The following is an 18,201-nucleotide window of genomic DNA, read 5'->3' on the forward strand; positions in this document are numbered from 1 at the left end:
GGGAGACCTGGAGGAAGCTCCTGGCTCCTGGCTTTGGATCGGCACGGCTCCGACCGTTAAGGCCAATTGGGGAGTGAACCATCAGATGGAAGACTTCTCTCTCTCTCTCTGTCTCTGTCTGTCCTCTCTCTGTGTAACTCTTTCAAATAAATAACTAAATATTTTTTTAAAAATCTTAAAAAGAAAAAGTGATTTGGGGCTGGTGCTGTGTGGTGTAGCGGGTAAAGCCACCGCCTGCAGTGTCAGCATACCATATGGGCGCTGGTTCATGTCCTGGCTGCTCCATTTCAGTCCAGCTCTCTGCTATGGCCTGAGACAACAGTAGAAGTTGGCCCAAGTTCTTGGGCCCCTGCACACTTGTGGGAGACCTGGAAGAAGCTCCTGGCTCCTGGCTTCGGATTGGCGCAGCTTCGGCCATTGTAGCCAATTGGGGAGAGAACCAGCGAATAGATGACCTCTCTTTCTCTCTCTCTCTGCCTCTCCTTTTCTCTCCGTGTAACTCTGACTTTCAAATAAACAATTATAATAAAAGCAACAACAATAATAATAAAAAAGAAAATGGAACATGAATTTAAAAAAAAGCACTGCTTTGGATTTTTCATAAACTGACCCTTTTATCACTGTTATGTCCCCCTTTATCCATGGTGATTTTCCCTGTTCTTGTCTATTTTGTCTGACATTAATACAACCACTTCAGCTTTGATTACTTTTTGCATGATATGGTTTTTAGCTTCTTTTTAGCTTTAACCTATTTTATTATATGTTTCTTCTTTTTTCCAGATTTTTTGAAGCATAGCTTGCAAATAAAATTTATACATATTCAAGGCATAATGTGATGATTTGATATGCATATATTTTGTGAAATGACTATGACAATCAAATAACACATCTATCACCACTTGTAGTTCCCATTTTGTGTGAGGACACTTGTATGTGCATATAAAGAAACTTAAAATTTACTCTTAGTAAGTCTCAAGAAAGCAGAACAGTACTACTAACTTTGAGAACTAGAGTATTAGAGCCGCTATGCTGTGCATTAGACTCAGGAGAATCTACTTTTCTTGCAACTGAAGATTTGTACCCTTGGACCAACATCTCCCCAGTACTCCATCAACCCAGCAGTATACCTGTTTACAATAATCCAGTATACAAGGTTAAGCTTAACACCCTATTAATTGTATTATGGCTAAAACTGGACTTGTCAATATCTTGATCTTTTTTCATAAATTCTTGAAATAAAAAAGCAATAGCCGTTCACCTCTTTAAAATGGTCAAAGAAAGGCTGTCCATGTTTGATGGAGACATGCAGCATGCATCCCCATTAAAACTGAGAATGAGAAAATCACACAGCCACCGTTTTTATGACTAAACACGTCCTGATGTGAACAGGCCAATGACATGAGAAAAGAAAAAAGTCAGAGGGACACAGAAAACTGCAGTACATTGAAAACACTATTTTGGAGAAAATACAATAAAATAGGTAAAATAAAATTGTAAATAAATGAAAACTTCACCACTTGGGACTTTTAAAAACTGTCTCCTAAGCAATACTGTGCCAAAGAAGCAATCAAAACCAGACATTATCAAATCTGGAATTTATTCTGTTGAAAGAGTGAAAATTCATTTTTCTCCATATGACTATTCAACTGACTCAATACTATTTCTTCAAGAATCCAAAATTTCCAAACTGATTTATGTTCTTTTTATGTCCTCCTGAACAGAGTGGGGGGAAAATGTCTCTGAACAACAAAATAGGAAACCCAGTGGGGTTTGGATCTTTAGCAACAGTTTCTCTGACCTTTGCTTCAGAAAGTCCTTCCCTTCTCATTTACTTTATTACAAGTGAAAAAAAAAAAATAACAGCCCTCCAGTGTAGACTACACACGAGTGGCTTCTGTTTTTCTGACTGAAATCAAGTGTGGCACCATAGAAGCCTGCAGAGGGGCGGGTGTGACAGGAACGGTCAGCCATGTCAACAGCTGCTAAGAACATGAGTGAAATGAGATTAGATGAACCTGGGGACACGGAACTTGGTGGTGCCCTCAATAAGTGTAGTTCCACTGGAGTGACAGGGGTGTGAGTCAGATTACTGTGGGTTAATGAGCATACTGAAGAAGCAGACATGACAAGGGCAGACAACTCTCCCAAGAATGTTGGTTATTCGGATGAACAGAGAAATGAGTCCACAGCTAAAAGGGAATATAAGGCCAAGCACGTTTTACGGAGGATACAAGTGGGATTACTCCGATGGAGAAGGGGAGATCACTGATATACACAAAGGTATTTCAAAAAGTTAATGGAGGGGCCCGCACTGTGGCATAGAGGGTAAAGCCACTGCCTACAGTGCCAGCATACTATATGGACACTGGTTCGAGGCTCAGCTGCTCCAGGTCCCATCTAGCTCCCTGCTCTGGCCTGGGAAAGCAGTAGAAGATGGGCCAAGTGCTTGGGCTCCTGCACGCACGTGGGAGACCCAGCAGAAGCTCCTGGCTCCTGACTTTGGATCAGCCCAGCTCCAGCTGTTGCAGCCATCTGGGGAGAGAACCAGTCAATGGAAGGCCTCTCTAACTCTGCCTTTCAAATAAATAAATAAATCATAAAAAAAAGTTCCTCGAAAAACATCATCTAGTATGATGCCAGAACTATGTACAAGTTTTTTGTTTGAGAGTGAAAGTGAGAGTAAGAGAGAGAGAGAGAGAGAACACGCGAGAGAGCGCACACTCACGAGAGCTGCCATCTGCTGGTTCACTGAGGCTGGGCCAGGAGCTAAGAATTCAATCCAGGTCCTCCAAGTGGGCGGCAGGGATTCAACCACTTCTCCCATCACCTTCTGCTTCCCAGGGTTCCATTATCAATGGGAGCTAGGACTGAACCCCACGCACTCAGATATGGGATGCCGGCATCTTAACTGGCATTGTGACCATTAGTACAAATGCTGGTCCCAATGTGTACAATTTTATGCATCAGTTAAAATTTTTAAAAATATTCATGGGAAAATGAATTAAAAGATAAGCAAAAAAAGTTTTGAAATCCATGCACAGAGAAATTCTCAAAAGGTTCATAGAAAATGTATATTACAACTAAGTATGGCTTTCAATGTTTTTTTTAGCAAACAAAAAAAAATCTCTTAGGGGCCAGTGTTGTGGGGCAGTGGGTTACACCATTGCCAGGGAAGCAAGCATCCCATTTCAGAGCGCTGGCTTGAGTCCCTAGCTGCTCTTCTTCTGATCTAGCTCCCAGCTAATGTGCCTGGGAAGGCAGAACCCGGCCCAGGTGATTGGCCGGCCACCCACATGGGAGATCTGAATGAAGTTGCTGGCTCCTGGCTTTACCTTGGACCAGCCCTGGCCATTGTGGCCATGTGGGAAGTAAACCAGCAGATGGAAGCGCTCTCTCTCTGTCTCTCTACCAGTGCCAGTAGGGTGCTGATGGTGACAACAGTGAGAATGATGATAAACAGGTACAATGAGACCCTGTCAGTGTGCAAGCCCTCAGGAATCCTGGAGTAATGCTGAGTACAGTTTATTCTTATGGTATAGCGAGGTGGGCTTCAGGGAAGCAATGTGAATGAAGGAAGTGTAAGAAGAAACAGATTTCTTGCTAGGGCTTCATCAGCTCTTGCCTGGTCAGTCTATTACAGTTGGGAAGGCACAGTATTAAATTTTTAAAGGAAAACAACAAAATCTGCTAAATTGGAGTAAGACTATTTTATAGTCTGAATCAGTTCTCCTTGTTAGAATTAAATAATTCCAGTTTCACAGTCGTCTTTTGCCTACCCAGTACTTTACTTTTATGTTTCACATGTCAACATGAGGATACCCATGTTTTACAATATTATCAGTGAGAACTTGTAAATCTAACGTATTGAGAAACATTATTTGTTTTAATAAAATAAAATGCATACTCACTCTGAATAGTATTTCTTCATTCCACTTTGGATTCAAACTCTAAAAGATAATAAACACAGTATAACTTTAAAACATTTTGCCATAACAATCAAACAAAAGACATTGCAGTTTTTTTGAATATCACTGAATCTAACCTTTTTAATGGTTTTTGTTTGCACGCTTGTAAAAACTCCGTTCATTGGGTCATATAATGTCACTCTCACATAAGGGTCGCTGCAAAAATTCAAAAAAAAAAAAAAGAAAGAAAGAAAACAGACATTTCAGTTATTGCTCAGCCCAAGCTCAGAGTCCCCAAACTAAACAGTTCCCAACGTTTTCCTCTGTTAACAATTTCTACAATTATTTCCTGTACTTAAATGTCAGGGTTCTTTGGGCATGGTAATAAGGGTGGTGGATTTTGCATCTTCTTAAAAAGTTAAAGTACCACGTTAGTAAAACATTTTGATGATGAACTAGAAAAGAAACCTTTCAATCATAGGTTACTGATTTAGGCTTTTATATTCTTGATTTTCATTACATTCTTTCTGTGAGTTCAGATGGTTATTTCGACAACTCTAAGGTTGGTTTTACAAGACCCCAGGTAGTTCCAAGTTAATCTCATGGCTACAAACTCTTGTTTTTCTTTCTTTTTAGTTAAAAAATACTTTTTAATTTATTTGAAAAGTAGAGACAGAGAGAGAGACAGAAACTATTTTCCATTGGCTGGCTCACTCTCTAAATGGCTGAAGTGGCTGGTGCTGAGCCAGGCCAAAGCTAGGAGCCTGGAACTCCATCTAGGTCTCCTGTATGGGTAGCAGAGGCCCAAGTACTTTGGCCATTATCTGTTGCCTTCCCAGGTGCACTAACAGGGAGTTGGGTTGGAAGCAGAGCAGCTGGAACCCAAACCGGCACTCACATGGGATGCTAGCAGCATAGGCAGCAGCTTAACCCACTCTGCCACAATGCCAGCCCCATAAACATTTCTTAAAAAATAAACTCCTTGCCATTAAAACTAATGGTGTTCCATATCCCCATCTGCTTGTCAGATGGGGATATGGACAATCTTGTGATACACAGGTTTGCAAAGTACAAGACTTTGCACACGTTACTTGGCCACAGCCAAATTTCTTCCACTTTCCTTGTGTATCCCAGGAACTCAACAATCTTGGGCCACCAATGCCCTCCCTCTCCATCTCATTCCTCATACCACTTCCTTCACCTCTTACTTTATTTGAACAAAAATCCAAACCACCCCAAGATACAGGTATTTATCAAGACCCATCCCTGCCCCAACCTAAGTGGTCCAGGAAGCCTCCTCTGCTGTGTGGCTAACCCTCCTTGTGCAGCTTCCTGCCACCTCCCGTGGCTCCTGCTTGTGCGGACACTATTGAAAAATCTTTGTGTAACTCAGAAAACCACAAATTTTCTCCTATGAGTTCTTTTAGAAGTTTTATAGTTTTGGGGTTTTAATAATTTTCTGTATGATGTACGATAGAAGACAGGTTTCACTGTGTCCCACACAGATCTGCAGTTGCAGTACCATGTACTGAAAGCACTATGTTCTCCTCTTGAAATGTGCTGGCGTTCTCCATCTGCTGATTCACTCCTTAAGTGTCCACAAGAGCCAGGGCTGGGCCAGGACAAAACCAGGAGCCAGGAGTTCCATCCAGGTCTCCCATATGGTAGCACGAACCCCAGTACTTGAGCTGTCACCTGCAGCTTCCCAGGCACCCATCCGAAGCAGTGGTGGCAATCAATCCCAGGCACTCTGAGGCACATGTGGGTGTTCTAAGTGGAAGCTTAACCTGCTACACCACAATGCCTGTCCCATAAACAGAGGTCTTTAGTATTCTTTTTCCATCTAGTACAATGACTTTGTCATACATCCCTGCTAAAACTGAATTTTAGTTCTAGGAGATTTCTTAGGGTTTTCTACATGTATGACCATGTTCTCTGGAAAGACAGGTAATTTTACTTCTTCCTTTGTGATCTGCATGACTTTTTTGCCCTTGCCAATATAATGTGGCTAGGACATCCAGCACAGTGTCGAACAGAGTGTGAAAACAGACAGCTTTCCCTTATTCCCATGATTAAACAGAAAGCATTCAAACCGGTTGCCATTAAGTATGTCATTCTCTGGGGCTGGTGCTGTGGCGCAGCGGGTTAAAGCCCTGGCCTGAAGTGCCGGCATCCCATATGAGCACTGGTTCTAGTCCCGTCTGCTCCTCTTCCAATCCAACTCTCTGCTATGGCCTGTGATAGCAGTAGAAGATGGCCCAAGTCCTTGGGCCCCTGCACCCACGTGGGAGATCCGGAAGAAGTTCCTGTCTCCTGGCTTCGGACTGGTGCAGCTCTGGCTGTTGCGGCCATCTGGGAAGTGAACCAGCAGATGGAAGACCTTTCTCTGTGTCTCTATCTCTCTCTGTAACTCTATCTTTCAAATAAATAAAATAAATCTTAAAAAAAAAAAAAGGATGTCTTTCTCTACTGGTTTTCTCATAGTGTTAATCAGGTTCAGGGCATTTTCATTTGTTCTCAGAGCTTCTACCTTGAAAGCATGGTGAATTTTTTTAATAAAAAACTTTTACTTAATAAATATAAATTTTGAAAGTACAACTTTTGGATTATAGTGGCTTTTCCCCCCATAATCACCCTCCTACCCGCAAACCATCTCATCTCCTATTCCCTCTCCCATCCCATTCTTCATTAAGATTCTTTTTTTTTTTTTTTTTGACAGGCAGAGTAGACAGTGAGAGAGACAGAGAGACAGAGAGAAAGGTCTTTCTTTTCCATTGGTTCACCCCCCAATGGCTGCTGTGGCTGGTGCACTGTGGCCTGCACACTGCGCTGATCCAAAGCCAGGAGCCAGGTGCTTCTCCTGGTCTCCCAGGGCCCAAGCACTTGGGCCATCCTCCACTGCCTTCCTGAGCCACAGCAGAGAGCCGGACTGGAAGAGGAGCAACTGGGACAGAATCCGGTGCCCTGACCGGGACTAGAACCTGGAGTGCCGGCGCCATAGGCAGAGCATTAGCCTATTGAGCCGCGGCGCCGGCCATTAAGATTCATTTTTAATTATCTTTATATACAGAAGATCAACTCTATACTAAGTAAAGATTTCAACAGTTTGTACTCACACGGATACCCAAAGTATAAGGTACTGTTTGAAGACTAGTTTTACCATTAATTCTCATAGTACAACACATTAAGGACAGAGGTCCTACATGGGGAGCAAGTGCACAGTGACTCCTGTTGCTGATTTAACAATTGACACTCTTATTTATGACATCAGTGATCACCCGAGGCTCTTGTCATCAGCTGCCAAGGCTATGGAAGCCTCTTGAGTTCACAAACTCCAACATTATTTAGACAGGGCCATAATCAAAATGGAAGTTCTCTCCTCCCTTCAAGCATGGTGAATTTCTGTCAGATGCCTTTTCTGTTTCTATTGAAATGACTGTCTCTTTTTCTTTCCTTCTGGTAATATGGTAAATGACACTGATTAATTTTCAGATGTTAAACCATATTTACATGTTTTTGTAGTTTACTGAAAGTTTTCATCATGAATGAGGAGGGTGCTGGGTTTTCTCAAACGCACATTCCACACTAACTGATATGATCCTGTGTTTTTACTTCCCTACTATATGAGAGGAGTTCAAGAAGTTTGTGGAAAGTGGAATTAAAAGATAAAGTTATTTTAGTGCAAAAAAATGTGAAATCCATCTGTGCTTTTACCTAACTTCACAAATTCTGTAGTTTAGACTCCAATACATTTAGTAAATTTTAAACACCACAAACACAATGTAACAATTTTTAATATTATTGAATTTTTCATTTAACCAAAGTTTAGGAAAAATTAACAAATGCCACATTTTACAATCATAACCAACCTCATACACTTACCTAGCTCCCAAGATATCCTTCTTGGCAAGGCCTATTCCAGCTATAACTTTAACTCTCACAATACGTGAATTCTCCTACAACACAAAAATTTTTAGTTTATTTTCACGAAGCTATAACTTAGTTAAGAAGTCTTTAAATATATATGTGTGTGTGTATATATATATATATACAATTTTGACATTTAAAAATTGGAGAAATCTTATAAAAATTATGTAGAAAAAAACAAAACTAAATTATTTGCAGATGATATAATTATCAACAAAGAGCAAAAAAACTAGAATCACATTATTATACTGAATAAGAATTTATCACTGCTTCCAAGAAATCTAAAGCCAAGTATAACTAATATGAATTTATCATTGTTGCTATGTACATAATACAAAATGAAGAGTTCATATTCATTTATAGTAACCGCCTAAAAAAAGGTAATTATTTTCAAACTCTCATTCACTAAACTATAGGTAACAATGTGTTAATATCATAAAGTATAAAATATTAAACATCTTAGACATCATGACTGTATTGAAGTTACATGTAAGAATGTCTTTATTTTAACAGAATATATTAAAACATTTACAGATAAAGTGTCAAAGTCTGAAAATTATTCTCAAGTGGCTTAGAAAGTCACTAAAATAAAAAATTTGAATATAACTGCCTTTGGTATATGGAAATAAAGGGAATAAGCAAAAATGTTATCAATTTGTGAATCCAATTTTGTATATGCAGTTGTTCATTACACTGTTGTTTTTACTGTACATTTAGAACTGTTCAAAATACAAGGTAGGTAATAACATTATGAAACAGCATGCACATTTAAAAACATCAAAAGTAAACAGATGTCAGATGCAGAAATAAAACTTAACAGAAATGTAAGAATATGTAAGAAAAAAGAATCAAATATTACTAAATAATATTTCCCCATAAATGGAGAAATTCACTATGTTCCTGGATGGAAATATTCAGTATCATTAAGTGGACCATTTTATCCAAAGTAGCCTACAAATTCAATATAATTCTGTCTTCCTCCTTGATTTTTTTATAATCTTAATAAATACTTTAAAAATTCATGAGTAAAAAATTAAATAAGAACAACATTCTGTCACTATCTTTATACCACACATAGAACCAAATCCCAGATAAAGTCTAAAAATGGAAAAGAAAGCTTTAAAAAATTCACAAGACTTTTTCTATGACATGTGAATAGGAAAGATTTAAAAAGAAACAAAGCCTAATGGGATAATTTGTTAGATTTCACACCATTAAAATTATACACCTTTTATATTCAAAAAGGTGTCCTGGGCACAGTGAACAAAGCAAGGGAACACACAGAAGTACCTAAAGACAAATGACGATTCAGAAGATATGAAGAACTGCTAGTGATGAATAAGTAAAATATAATCAACCTAATACAAGAACTCACGGAGAATGCCCGTGAAACACGCAAACTGACACCCAATGTCCCCAGTAACGAGGGAGAGGGCTACTCTGCTGTCAGGGGCAGTGGAGGCTGACAGGAGTCCTAAAGCAGTAATGCAGGAGCGCCACGTTGTGATGGTTCCCCTGCTTTCCAATGGAACTCCTGGATCAACTTTCAATTATGTATACAAGGACCTAAGCAAAACAGTATTCAGATCCACAAATATGAAATATTGCAGTGCAACAGATAGCAAGCTGATTCTTTTCCAAAACGATTCCACTGGCAAGCAGCGGCCTGCATTCCTTCTGAGGAGAGGTCTGCGTGGGAGAAAAAATAGACATCATAGAGTATTTACTTTAATCTGCTTCCATGTCGGAAGACTTCCAACCACCCTTTCCCTGGAGGTCTCACTACATAAATAAGGCAATCAGACTATTCCATTAGCTCTGAAACCCAGATGGTAGATTGAGAGAACATCAAAAACCCTGACTGGAGATGCTGAATGAAATGTAACTTTCCTTCGTCACCAAATAAAATTAAACACACAGCTAATCTCACTAGAAAGAAAGGAAATCCTTAGGTATCAGACATAAAAGAACTTAGGGGCTGGCGCGGTAGTGCAGTAGGTTAATCCTCCACCTGCAGCGCCAGTATCCCATATGGGTGCTGGCTAGAGCTCTGGCTACTCTTCCAATCCAGCTCTCTGCCATGGCCTGGGAAAGCAGTGAAAGATGGCCCAAGTTCTTGGGCCCCTGCACCTGTGTGGGAGACCCAGAAGAAGCTCCTGGCTCCTGGCTCCTGGCTTCAGATCAGCTCAGCTCTGGCTGTTGCGGCCATCTGGGCAGTGAACCAGCGGATGGAAGACCTCTCTCTCTCTGTCTCTCCATCTCACCATCTGTAACTTTACCACTCTAATAAGTAAAATCATTAAAAGATAAATAAAAGAACTGAAACCCAGATACGAAGTTGGAATTTCAGTTTTCTAAGAGGGATGATTCCCAAAACTCTGAAGACAGTTACCCCAAGTTATTGGGGAATAAATGAACTAACTGAATTATGCCATTGGCCCTCACAACCAAATTCTCACTACACCAGCTGACTGGGAAGATACACACTGAAGTATTTATTTACACTACATAGGTATAAATCTTCAAGACTGAATTCTGAAAATTAAAAGTCTTTTCTGTTATGTCTTAAAAAGTAGACATTTGTTCACGGGGTAAAGTGATCAAAAGTGACAATATGGGGTGGGTGCTTGGCACAGCAGTTCCATAGCTTCTTGTGATGCCTGCAGCCCACATCAGAGTCCTAGCTGCTCTGCTTCTGATCCAGCTTCCTGCTGTTGCACATCCTGGGAGGCAGCAAGTTGTGGCTTAGACTTGGGCCTTTGATCTCATACGGGGAGCCAGATTGAGTTCCTGGAGTTGGCTGGGCCTTGCCCTACCTGTTGAGGGCATTTGGGAAATGAATCAGAGATGGAACATCTCTCTCCATCTGCCTTTCAAATAAAATTAAAATTTTTTTAATTTTTAAAGTGACAATAGCAAATAATGTTATCTTGGTATCATCACTTTTTTTTTCAAAGATTTATTTGAAAGGTAGAGTTACGGGCTGGTGCCGCGGCTCAATAGGATAATCCTCCGCCTTGCGGTGCCGGCACATCAGGTTCTAGTTCCGGTCGGGGCGACGGATTCTGTCCCGGTTGCCCCTCTTCCAGGCCAGCTCTCTGCTGTGGCCCGGGAGTGCAGTGGAGGATGGCCCAAGTCCTTGGGCCCTGCACCCCATGGGAGACCAGGATAAGTACCTGGCTCCTGCCATCGGATCAGCGCGGTGCACTGGCCGCAGCACGCCGACCACAGCAGCCGTTGGAGGGTGAACCAACGGCAAAGGAAGACCTTTCTCTCTCTCTCACTGTCCACTCTGCCTGTCAAAAAAAAAAAAGAAAAAAAGAAAAAAGAAAGAAAGGTAGAGTTACAGAGAGGCAGAGGCAGAGATTGAGGTCTTCCATCCACAGGGTCACTCCTCAAATGGCCGCAACAGCCAGAGCTGGGCTGATCTGAAGCCAGGAGCCAGGAACTTCCTCTGCATCTCTCACGTGGGTGCAGAACCCCAAGCACTTGGGCCACCTTCCACTGCTTTCCCAGGCCACAGCTGAGAGCTGGATTGGAAGTGGAGCAGCTGGGTCTTGAAGCTGCACCCATGTGGGAAGCCGGCACTGCAGGCAGCAGCTCTACCCACTGTGCCACAGCACCAGCTCCGTATCATCATTTCTAAGCTCGGACAGTGCTTATCATCTGCATATGATCATTACTGAAGAAAGGCAGTCATAACCCTCCAAAAGGTCAGTCCACTAATTTTTTAAAAGATGTATTTATTTTATTTGAAAGGCAGAGATAGAGAGAGAGAGAGAGCGAGAGTGCTCCCATCCACTGGTTCACTCCCCAAATGACTCAACGGCTAAAGCTGGGGATATCTGAAGCCAGGAGCCTCTTTTGCATCTTCCAGGTGGGTGCAGGGGCCCAAGCACTTGGGCCATCTTCTGCTGCTTTCCCGGCTATTATCAGGGAGCTGGATTGGAAGTGGAGCAGCAGGGTCACATATGGGATGCCAGCACCGCAAGTGGCAGCTTTACCTGCTACACCATAGTACTGGCCCAAGTCCACTTTTTTTTTTTTTTTTAAGCTCTTGATATTAAAAACCAACCATGCTGACCTTGACTGGAAACTCTCCTAGACAAAACTGTAAGAAGTATTCATTAAAGTCAGGATGAGGAAAGGCAAGGCTTTAGGTTTTTCCATCTCTCAAAGTTCTTGGAAGATGCCACTGTTTGTTACTCTTTATCCTTCCATTCCTCTGTTGTGCCTTTACTCTCACAATCTACATTTTTTTTTCCAATATGCCTTGTGGGGACAGACATTTGGCACGGCAGGTTAAGATCCTGCTGGAGGCTGGCGCCGTGGCTCACTAGGCTAATCCTCTGCCTTGTGGCGCTGGCACAGCGGGTTCTAGTCCTGGTCGGGGCACCGGATTCTGTCCCGGTTGCCCCTCTTCCAGGCCAGCTCTCCGCTGTGGCCCGGGAAGGCAGTGCAGGATGGCCCAAGTACTTGGTCCCTGCACCCCATGGGAGACCAGGAGAAGTACCCGGCTCCTGCCATCGGATCAGAGCGGTGTGCCAGCCACAACGCGCCGGCCACGCCGGCCATTGGAGGGTGAACCAACGGCAAAGGAAGACTTTTCTCTCTCTCTCACTGTCCACTATGCCTGTCCAAAAAAAAAAAAAAAGATCCTGCTGGGGATGCCTGTAGCCCCTAATGGAGTGTCTGAGTTCAAATCCTAGCTCTGCTTCCAATTCCAGCTTCCTTCGAATGCATACCCTAGGAGAGAGCAGGTGATGGCCCAAGTAGGTGAGTCCCTGCCACCCATGTAGGAGACCTGGACTGAATTCTGTTTCTGGTGTTGGCCTGGGTCAGTCCTGGATGTTTTGGGCATAGGAGGAATGAACCAGTTGATGGATATGCTCTCGTGTGCTCACTCTCTCTCAAATAAGTAAAAATTTCACTATACCCTGGGTTTAACTTTCTAACTGTTTATGCAAACTAGATTCGTGGGGCTAGCTCTGTGGCACAGGTCAAGCCGCCACCTGTGATGCTGGCATCCCATACTGGAGTACCAGTTTGTGTCCTGGTTGCTTCATTTCCAATTCAGCTCCCTGCTAATAAGCCTAGGAAAGCATCAACAGGTGGCCCAAGTATGTGGAGTTTTGTTTCTGGCTCCTGACTTCAGCCTGGCCCAGTCCTGGCCATTGTGGCCATTTGGGGAGGAGGGTGAACTGGTAAATGGAAGCTCGTTCTCTCTCTCCCTCTCTCTGGAACAATGCCTTTCAAATATATTTTTTAATATTAAAAAATAGATTCCCTTACGGCTTCACTGTCAAAGTCCTCTAATCATCCAAGCAGAATCCTCTGAAATTATCAGAAATTAAATTATTACTTAATGAGACTAATGATGCTAACTGGAAAAATCAGAATGCTGCAGATCTACTCTATGATAACTGTAAAAAAGGTACAATCAATGCAGGTTAGAAGAAAATATGCAACAATAGGAATCGCTGTTAAAGTAATGACATCCTGGGGCCGGCGCGGTGGTACAGTGGGTTAAACCCCCAGCCTGCAGCGCCAGCATCCCATATGGGCGCCGGTTTGAGTCCTGGCTGCTCCTTTTCCTATCCAGCTCTCTGCTATGGCCTGGGAAAGCAGTGGAAAATGGATCAAGTCCTTGGGCCCCTGCATCCATGTGGGAGACATGGAGGAAGCTCCTGGCTCCTAGCTTTGGATCAGCTCAGCTCTGGCTATTGAGATCATTTGGGGAGTAAACTAGCGGAATGGAAGATCTCTCTCTCTCTCTCTCTCTCTCTCTCTCTCTCTCTCTGTAACTCCTCTTTCAAAATAAATAAAATAATTCTTTAAAAAAAAGTAATGACATCCTGAAGGTTTTTGTTTTTTTCTGAAACATTTTGTGCATTTTACCTAGTTTTTCTTCTCAAAAAGTTCTTTTCTTCATAGCCCAAATGTCTTTTCTAAAAGGCTTCATAGTTGAAATTAATCTTCTCAATGCATCATATACTATTATCTGTTGGAAGCAATAAACTTTATGCCTTTCTTCACTAATAAAATTATGAAGTTCTTGGGCCTCAGAAACTTATCTTTGCATCTTCTAATGCTGAGATGGGGAACCTCTTCTCCGCCAAAGGCCGTCTGGAGATTTATATCATCATTTGCATGCCACACAAAATGATCAACTTAAAAACTAGCCTGCTCCAAATTTATTGAATTTCACGTCCTGCCTGCAGTCGCCTTGAAAGGGCCAGACCAAACCATCTGGAGGACGGCCCCCACTCCCACGCAGCAAAACACATCGCACCCGGGAGGCTGCCTTTCTGAAGTGGTTGAAGGAAGGAATAGGGCATCTTATTATTTTCTTTTAATTAATTAATTGATTTGAAAGGCAGAGTTACAGAGGGAGGGAGGAAGGGGGGGGCAGAGAGAGAGAGAGAGAGAGAGAGAGAAAGGGAGAGAGAGAGTGAGTTTCATCTGCAAGTTCTCTCCAAATGGCCACAATGGCTGGAGCCAGGCTAATCCGAAGCCAGGAGCCAGGAGCTTCCTCCAGGTCTCCCATGCAGGTGCAGGGGTCCAAGGACCTAGGCCATCACCCAGTGCTTTCCCAGGCCATAGCAGAGAGCTGGATGGGAAGTGCAGCAGCCGGGACTTGAACTGGCACCCATATGGGATGCCGCCACTGCAGGTGGCAGTTTTACCTGCTATGTTACAGCGCTGGCCCCACGACACCTTATTAAAAGCAATAAAGAGTTTGCTCTGGGAGCCTACCATCTCCTCCCCCAACACCTGTTCAAGAACACTGATGGCCATATCTCTGCCCACCTAGCGAAGACGGGAGGCCTCCTCTCCCAGGAAACTGCGTGACCCAAGGAGTGAAGGCGTGCTCTAAGCACGGACGCAGGAGACGCCCACAGGGAAATGATAACTCCTCACTGGACTGTGAAATTCTGCATTCAGCAGTACCTGCCCATTCATACAGGAGATGAACGCCACCAAATAAGGGAATAAATTGGGCAGAAGGGAGACAAGAGATTAAGGAAACTGGATTCAACCCAGAAAAGAGATGCGGAGAATTCCCACAAGGGAAGCGGAATTTCCCACAGAAGAGGAAATTTCCCGCAAGTGGAAAGCTCCAGGTGACACTGCACAACAGGTAGTGGGAGCAGGTGGGCCAGACGCAGCCCAGCAAAAGGCCGCCTCCTATCACAGGGAGGGAAAGGACATGGACAGCATTAGTTTTACATAAACACAGAGTTTTCACGGCACTGAGCAGCGTCACGCTCTGACAGTTTGCAAAGTCTGTGATAGGTGTGCAGAGAACTAAAGCACAAAAATGTACAAGTGAACACGGGACACTGATGCACATGAAGCTGCATTTATATAGTGTGTAGTAATAATGTAAACACTGGATAAGTGCTTAAAAAAATTGCTAGAGTCGGAGGGGTGGATGTATTTTCTTTTTCAGGAAGCAACAGACTATATATAATTTATGGTGACCATTTTCCCAATTTATGGGTTGAGAGCAGGCTGCCTCTTCTGATGTATAAATTTATTTGAAATACCTTACAAAAATTAAAACACCAGCCCAGCCCTGCCCCAGGAAATAACTGAAATCAGGAGTATATTGGGAAAGCAAAGGTATATGATTGCTAAATATTTTGTGTGAATGAGTCAAAACTCCTCAGGAACTTTCGACAGTAATAACCTAGATAACACACGGCCAGAATCCTCACACTCGGGAGAGCGCAGAGGCTTGCAAAGTGCATCCCGTGGGACCGGCAGGACGAACATCACGTGGGAATCCATTGCATGAGCCGAGTCTCAGGCCCTGCCCTTTCTGAATCATTCTCCAGGTGATTCTGATGGACACTGATGTTAGGAACCACAGGAACAGTGCACGGGGGAGGGAAGGAACTGCCATGGTTAACGCAGTTATAGGCACGTTCCTCCTTCAGAACACGGAACCTCCCTCTGCACGCTATGTAACTGCCACCAACAGCAAAATCTTTAAAGAAATTACTTATTTTTTATTTACTCGAAAGGCAAGGAGACAGAAAGAGGGCACCCATCCACTGGCTTACTCTCCAGTGCCTGCAACAGCTGGGACTATATCATGCCAAAGCCAGCAGCTGGGGGCCCACTTCAGGTCTCCCACATAGGTGACCCAACTACTTGAGCCACCAACTGCTGGCTCCCAGCATGCACATTTAAAGAAAGCTGGGGTTGGGGGTGGCCCTTTGGTGCAGTGGGTTAAGGCATTGCTTGAGACTGAGCTACTGACAGAACCAACCACATGGATGGCTCTCAAACCATTGTTTTGTTTTGTCTTTAAAAACCAGAGTGGTTGGGTGATCGCTGACATCATACCTAAGAGTGTTGATTGTTAAATTAACAACAGAAGTCACTGTGCACTTATTTCCAATGTAGGACTTCCATCCTCAATGAGTTGTATTATGAGAGTTAACTGTAAAACTTGTTCTCAGTTTTGTGTCTGTGTGTGTGCACACACATGTGCGGTGCGCAAACTGTTGAAATCTTAGTACAGAGTTGGTCTTCTGTGTATAAAGTTAATTGAAAATGAATCTTAATGGAGGATGGGACTAGGAATGGGAGAAGGAGGAGGAGGAGGAGGAGGAGGGGTGGGAGTGGGGTGGGAGGGCGGGTATGATGGGAAGAATCACTATATTCCTAAAGTTGTACTTATGAATGTACTCATTAAATAAAAGGTTTCTTTGGGGAAAAAAAAAAAAAAGCCAAGTGGGCATTTGGCCCAGTAATTAAGATACCAGTTAGGGTATCCAAGTCCTATATCAGAGTACCTGGGTTCAACCCCTACCTCCAGCTCCTGACTCAAGCTTCCTGCTAATGCAGATCTTGGGGCAACAGTGACGATGGAGCACGTAGCTGGGTCCTTGCCACCTATGTATGGGACCTGGGTTGAGTTTCCATCTCTTGACTTCAGCCTGCTTAGCTTGGCCACTGTCGGCATTTGAGTAGTAAACCAGTGAATGGCAGAATGCTCTTGTTCTTTCCACCCCACTTCTCAAGTAAGCAAATCAGTAAGTACACAGTATTCAGTTCCACATATGTGCTGCTCCAGAATGGGCAAAAGTCACCCATGCGATGGTTGCTGATGGAGAGAAGACGGCAGCTGACTGGACAAGGGCTCAAGGGACTATTTTGGAGTGAAAGAAATATTCTAGATCTTCATTAGGTTGCTGGCCACACAGGCTGAAAATCATCAGATCGTATATATATGATATGTACACTTTACCATATGCTTTTTCTTCTCCCCACACCCAGGCAAAAGAAGGCAGGCAAACTGAAACACATTTTCAGAGAAAAATAAAAATTCAGAAAATCATTACCATCAAACACTCTGTTAAACAAACTTTAGATGAGAACTTCAGATGAAGAAAAAAAAAAAGTGATCCCAGATGGAAAGCCAACGATGCAAGAAGCAAAAATGAGCAAATAAAATGGTAACCAGGAGGGTACTTCAGAAGTTTATGGGAAGAAATGAAAAGATATGCTTATTTGGGTGCAGAAAATTTTGAAATTCATGCATACTTTTTTATAATACACATTTTCCATGAGTTTTTTTTTTTTTTTTTTAAGATATATTTCTTTGAAAGGCAGAGTTAGAGAGAGTGAGATCTGCTGGTTCAGTGCCCAAATGGCTGCAACTGCTGGGCCTGGGCCAGGGAGAAGCCAGGAGCTTCTTTCGGTCTCCCCTGTGGGTGCAGGGACCCAAATACCTGGCCCACCTTCCACTAGCTTCCCAGGTACATTAGCAGGGACCTGGATCGGAAGTGAAGCAGCCAGGACTGGAACTAGCACCTACAAAAGATGCCGGCATTGCAGGAGGCGGCTTAACCCATTTCACCAACAGCATTGGCCCCATTCCATGAAGTTTTTAAAGATCCTTTGTATACATTGATTTAAAAAAAATTGTACCATATACACCTGCCCCTTTTTTGTTTTTAATTTGAGAAGCAGAGAGCTAGCGATAGAATAGAAACAAAAAGGAGAGATAGATGGGCACAGAATTCCCATCCACTGGTTCACTGCCTGCAAATATTATCGGTGGCTCGGGCACAGCTGGACTGGGCCAGAGCCAGGAGCAAGAATCCAGTGCAGGTTTCCCATGGAAGTGTCAGCAACTCAATTACTTAATCCATCCCAGCTACCTCCCAGGATCTACACTAGCAGGGAGCTGGAGTCAGGAATCGAACGCAGGCACTCCAGGATGGGACATGGACATTGTTAGCTTTTTGAAGCACCCTTGTATGTGAGGAACAAACATTATGAACAACAATAACAATTGTAAAGAAGATGCTGTGTGTGTTCATGCACGGTTAATAATGTCAATTCCACTTGG

At 43.0% G+C, this 18,201-nt stretch overlaps 1 protein-coding gene across 3 annotated transcripts in view; it reads right to left on the bottom strand.

The window, feature by feature from the left end:
* The window catches only part of NEDD4 (NEDD4 E3 ubiquitin protein ligase), a 147,107-nt gene that overhangs the window by 119,370 nt on the left and 9,536 nt on the right, over positions 1–18,201 (bottom strand). Inside the window, exons 2-4 of one of the 3 annotated variants that reach the window (XM_051821964.2) lie at positions 7,788–7,861; positions 4,043–4,121; positions 3,909–3,947 (exon numbers count right to left, since the gene is read on the bottom strand). In XM_051821964.2, the coding sequence (XP_051677924.1) occupies positions 3,909–3,947; positions 4,043–4,121; positions 7,788–7,861 (192 nt within the window). Of the gene's footprint in view, positions 1–3,908; positions 3,948–4,042; positions 4,122–7,021; positions 7,147–7,787; positions 7,862–18,201 lie in introns of those variants that run through there. The other 2 variants (XM_051821965.2, XM_051821966.2) reach the window with 2 other exon arrangements.

This window comes from Oryctolagus cuniculus, chromosome 12, assembly GCF_964237555.1.
Source record: "Oryctolagus cuniculus chromosome 12, mOryCun1.1, whole genome shotgun sequence".
Lineage (NCBI taxonomy): Eukaryota > Metazoa > Chordata > Mammalia > Lagomorpha > Leporidae > Oryctolagus > Oryctolagus cuniculus.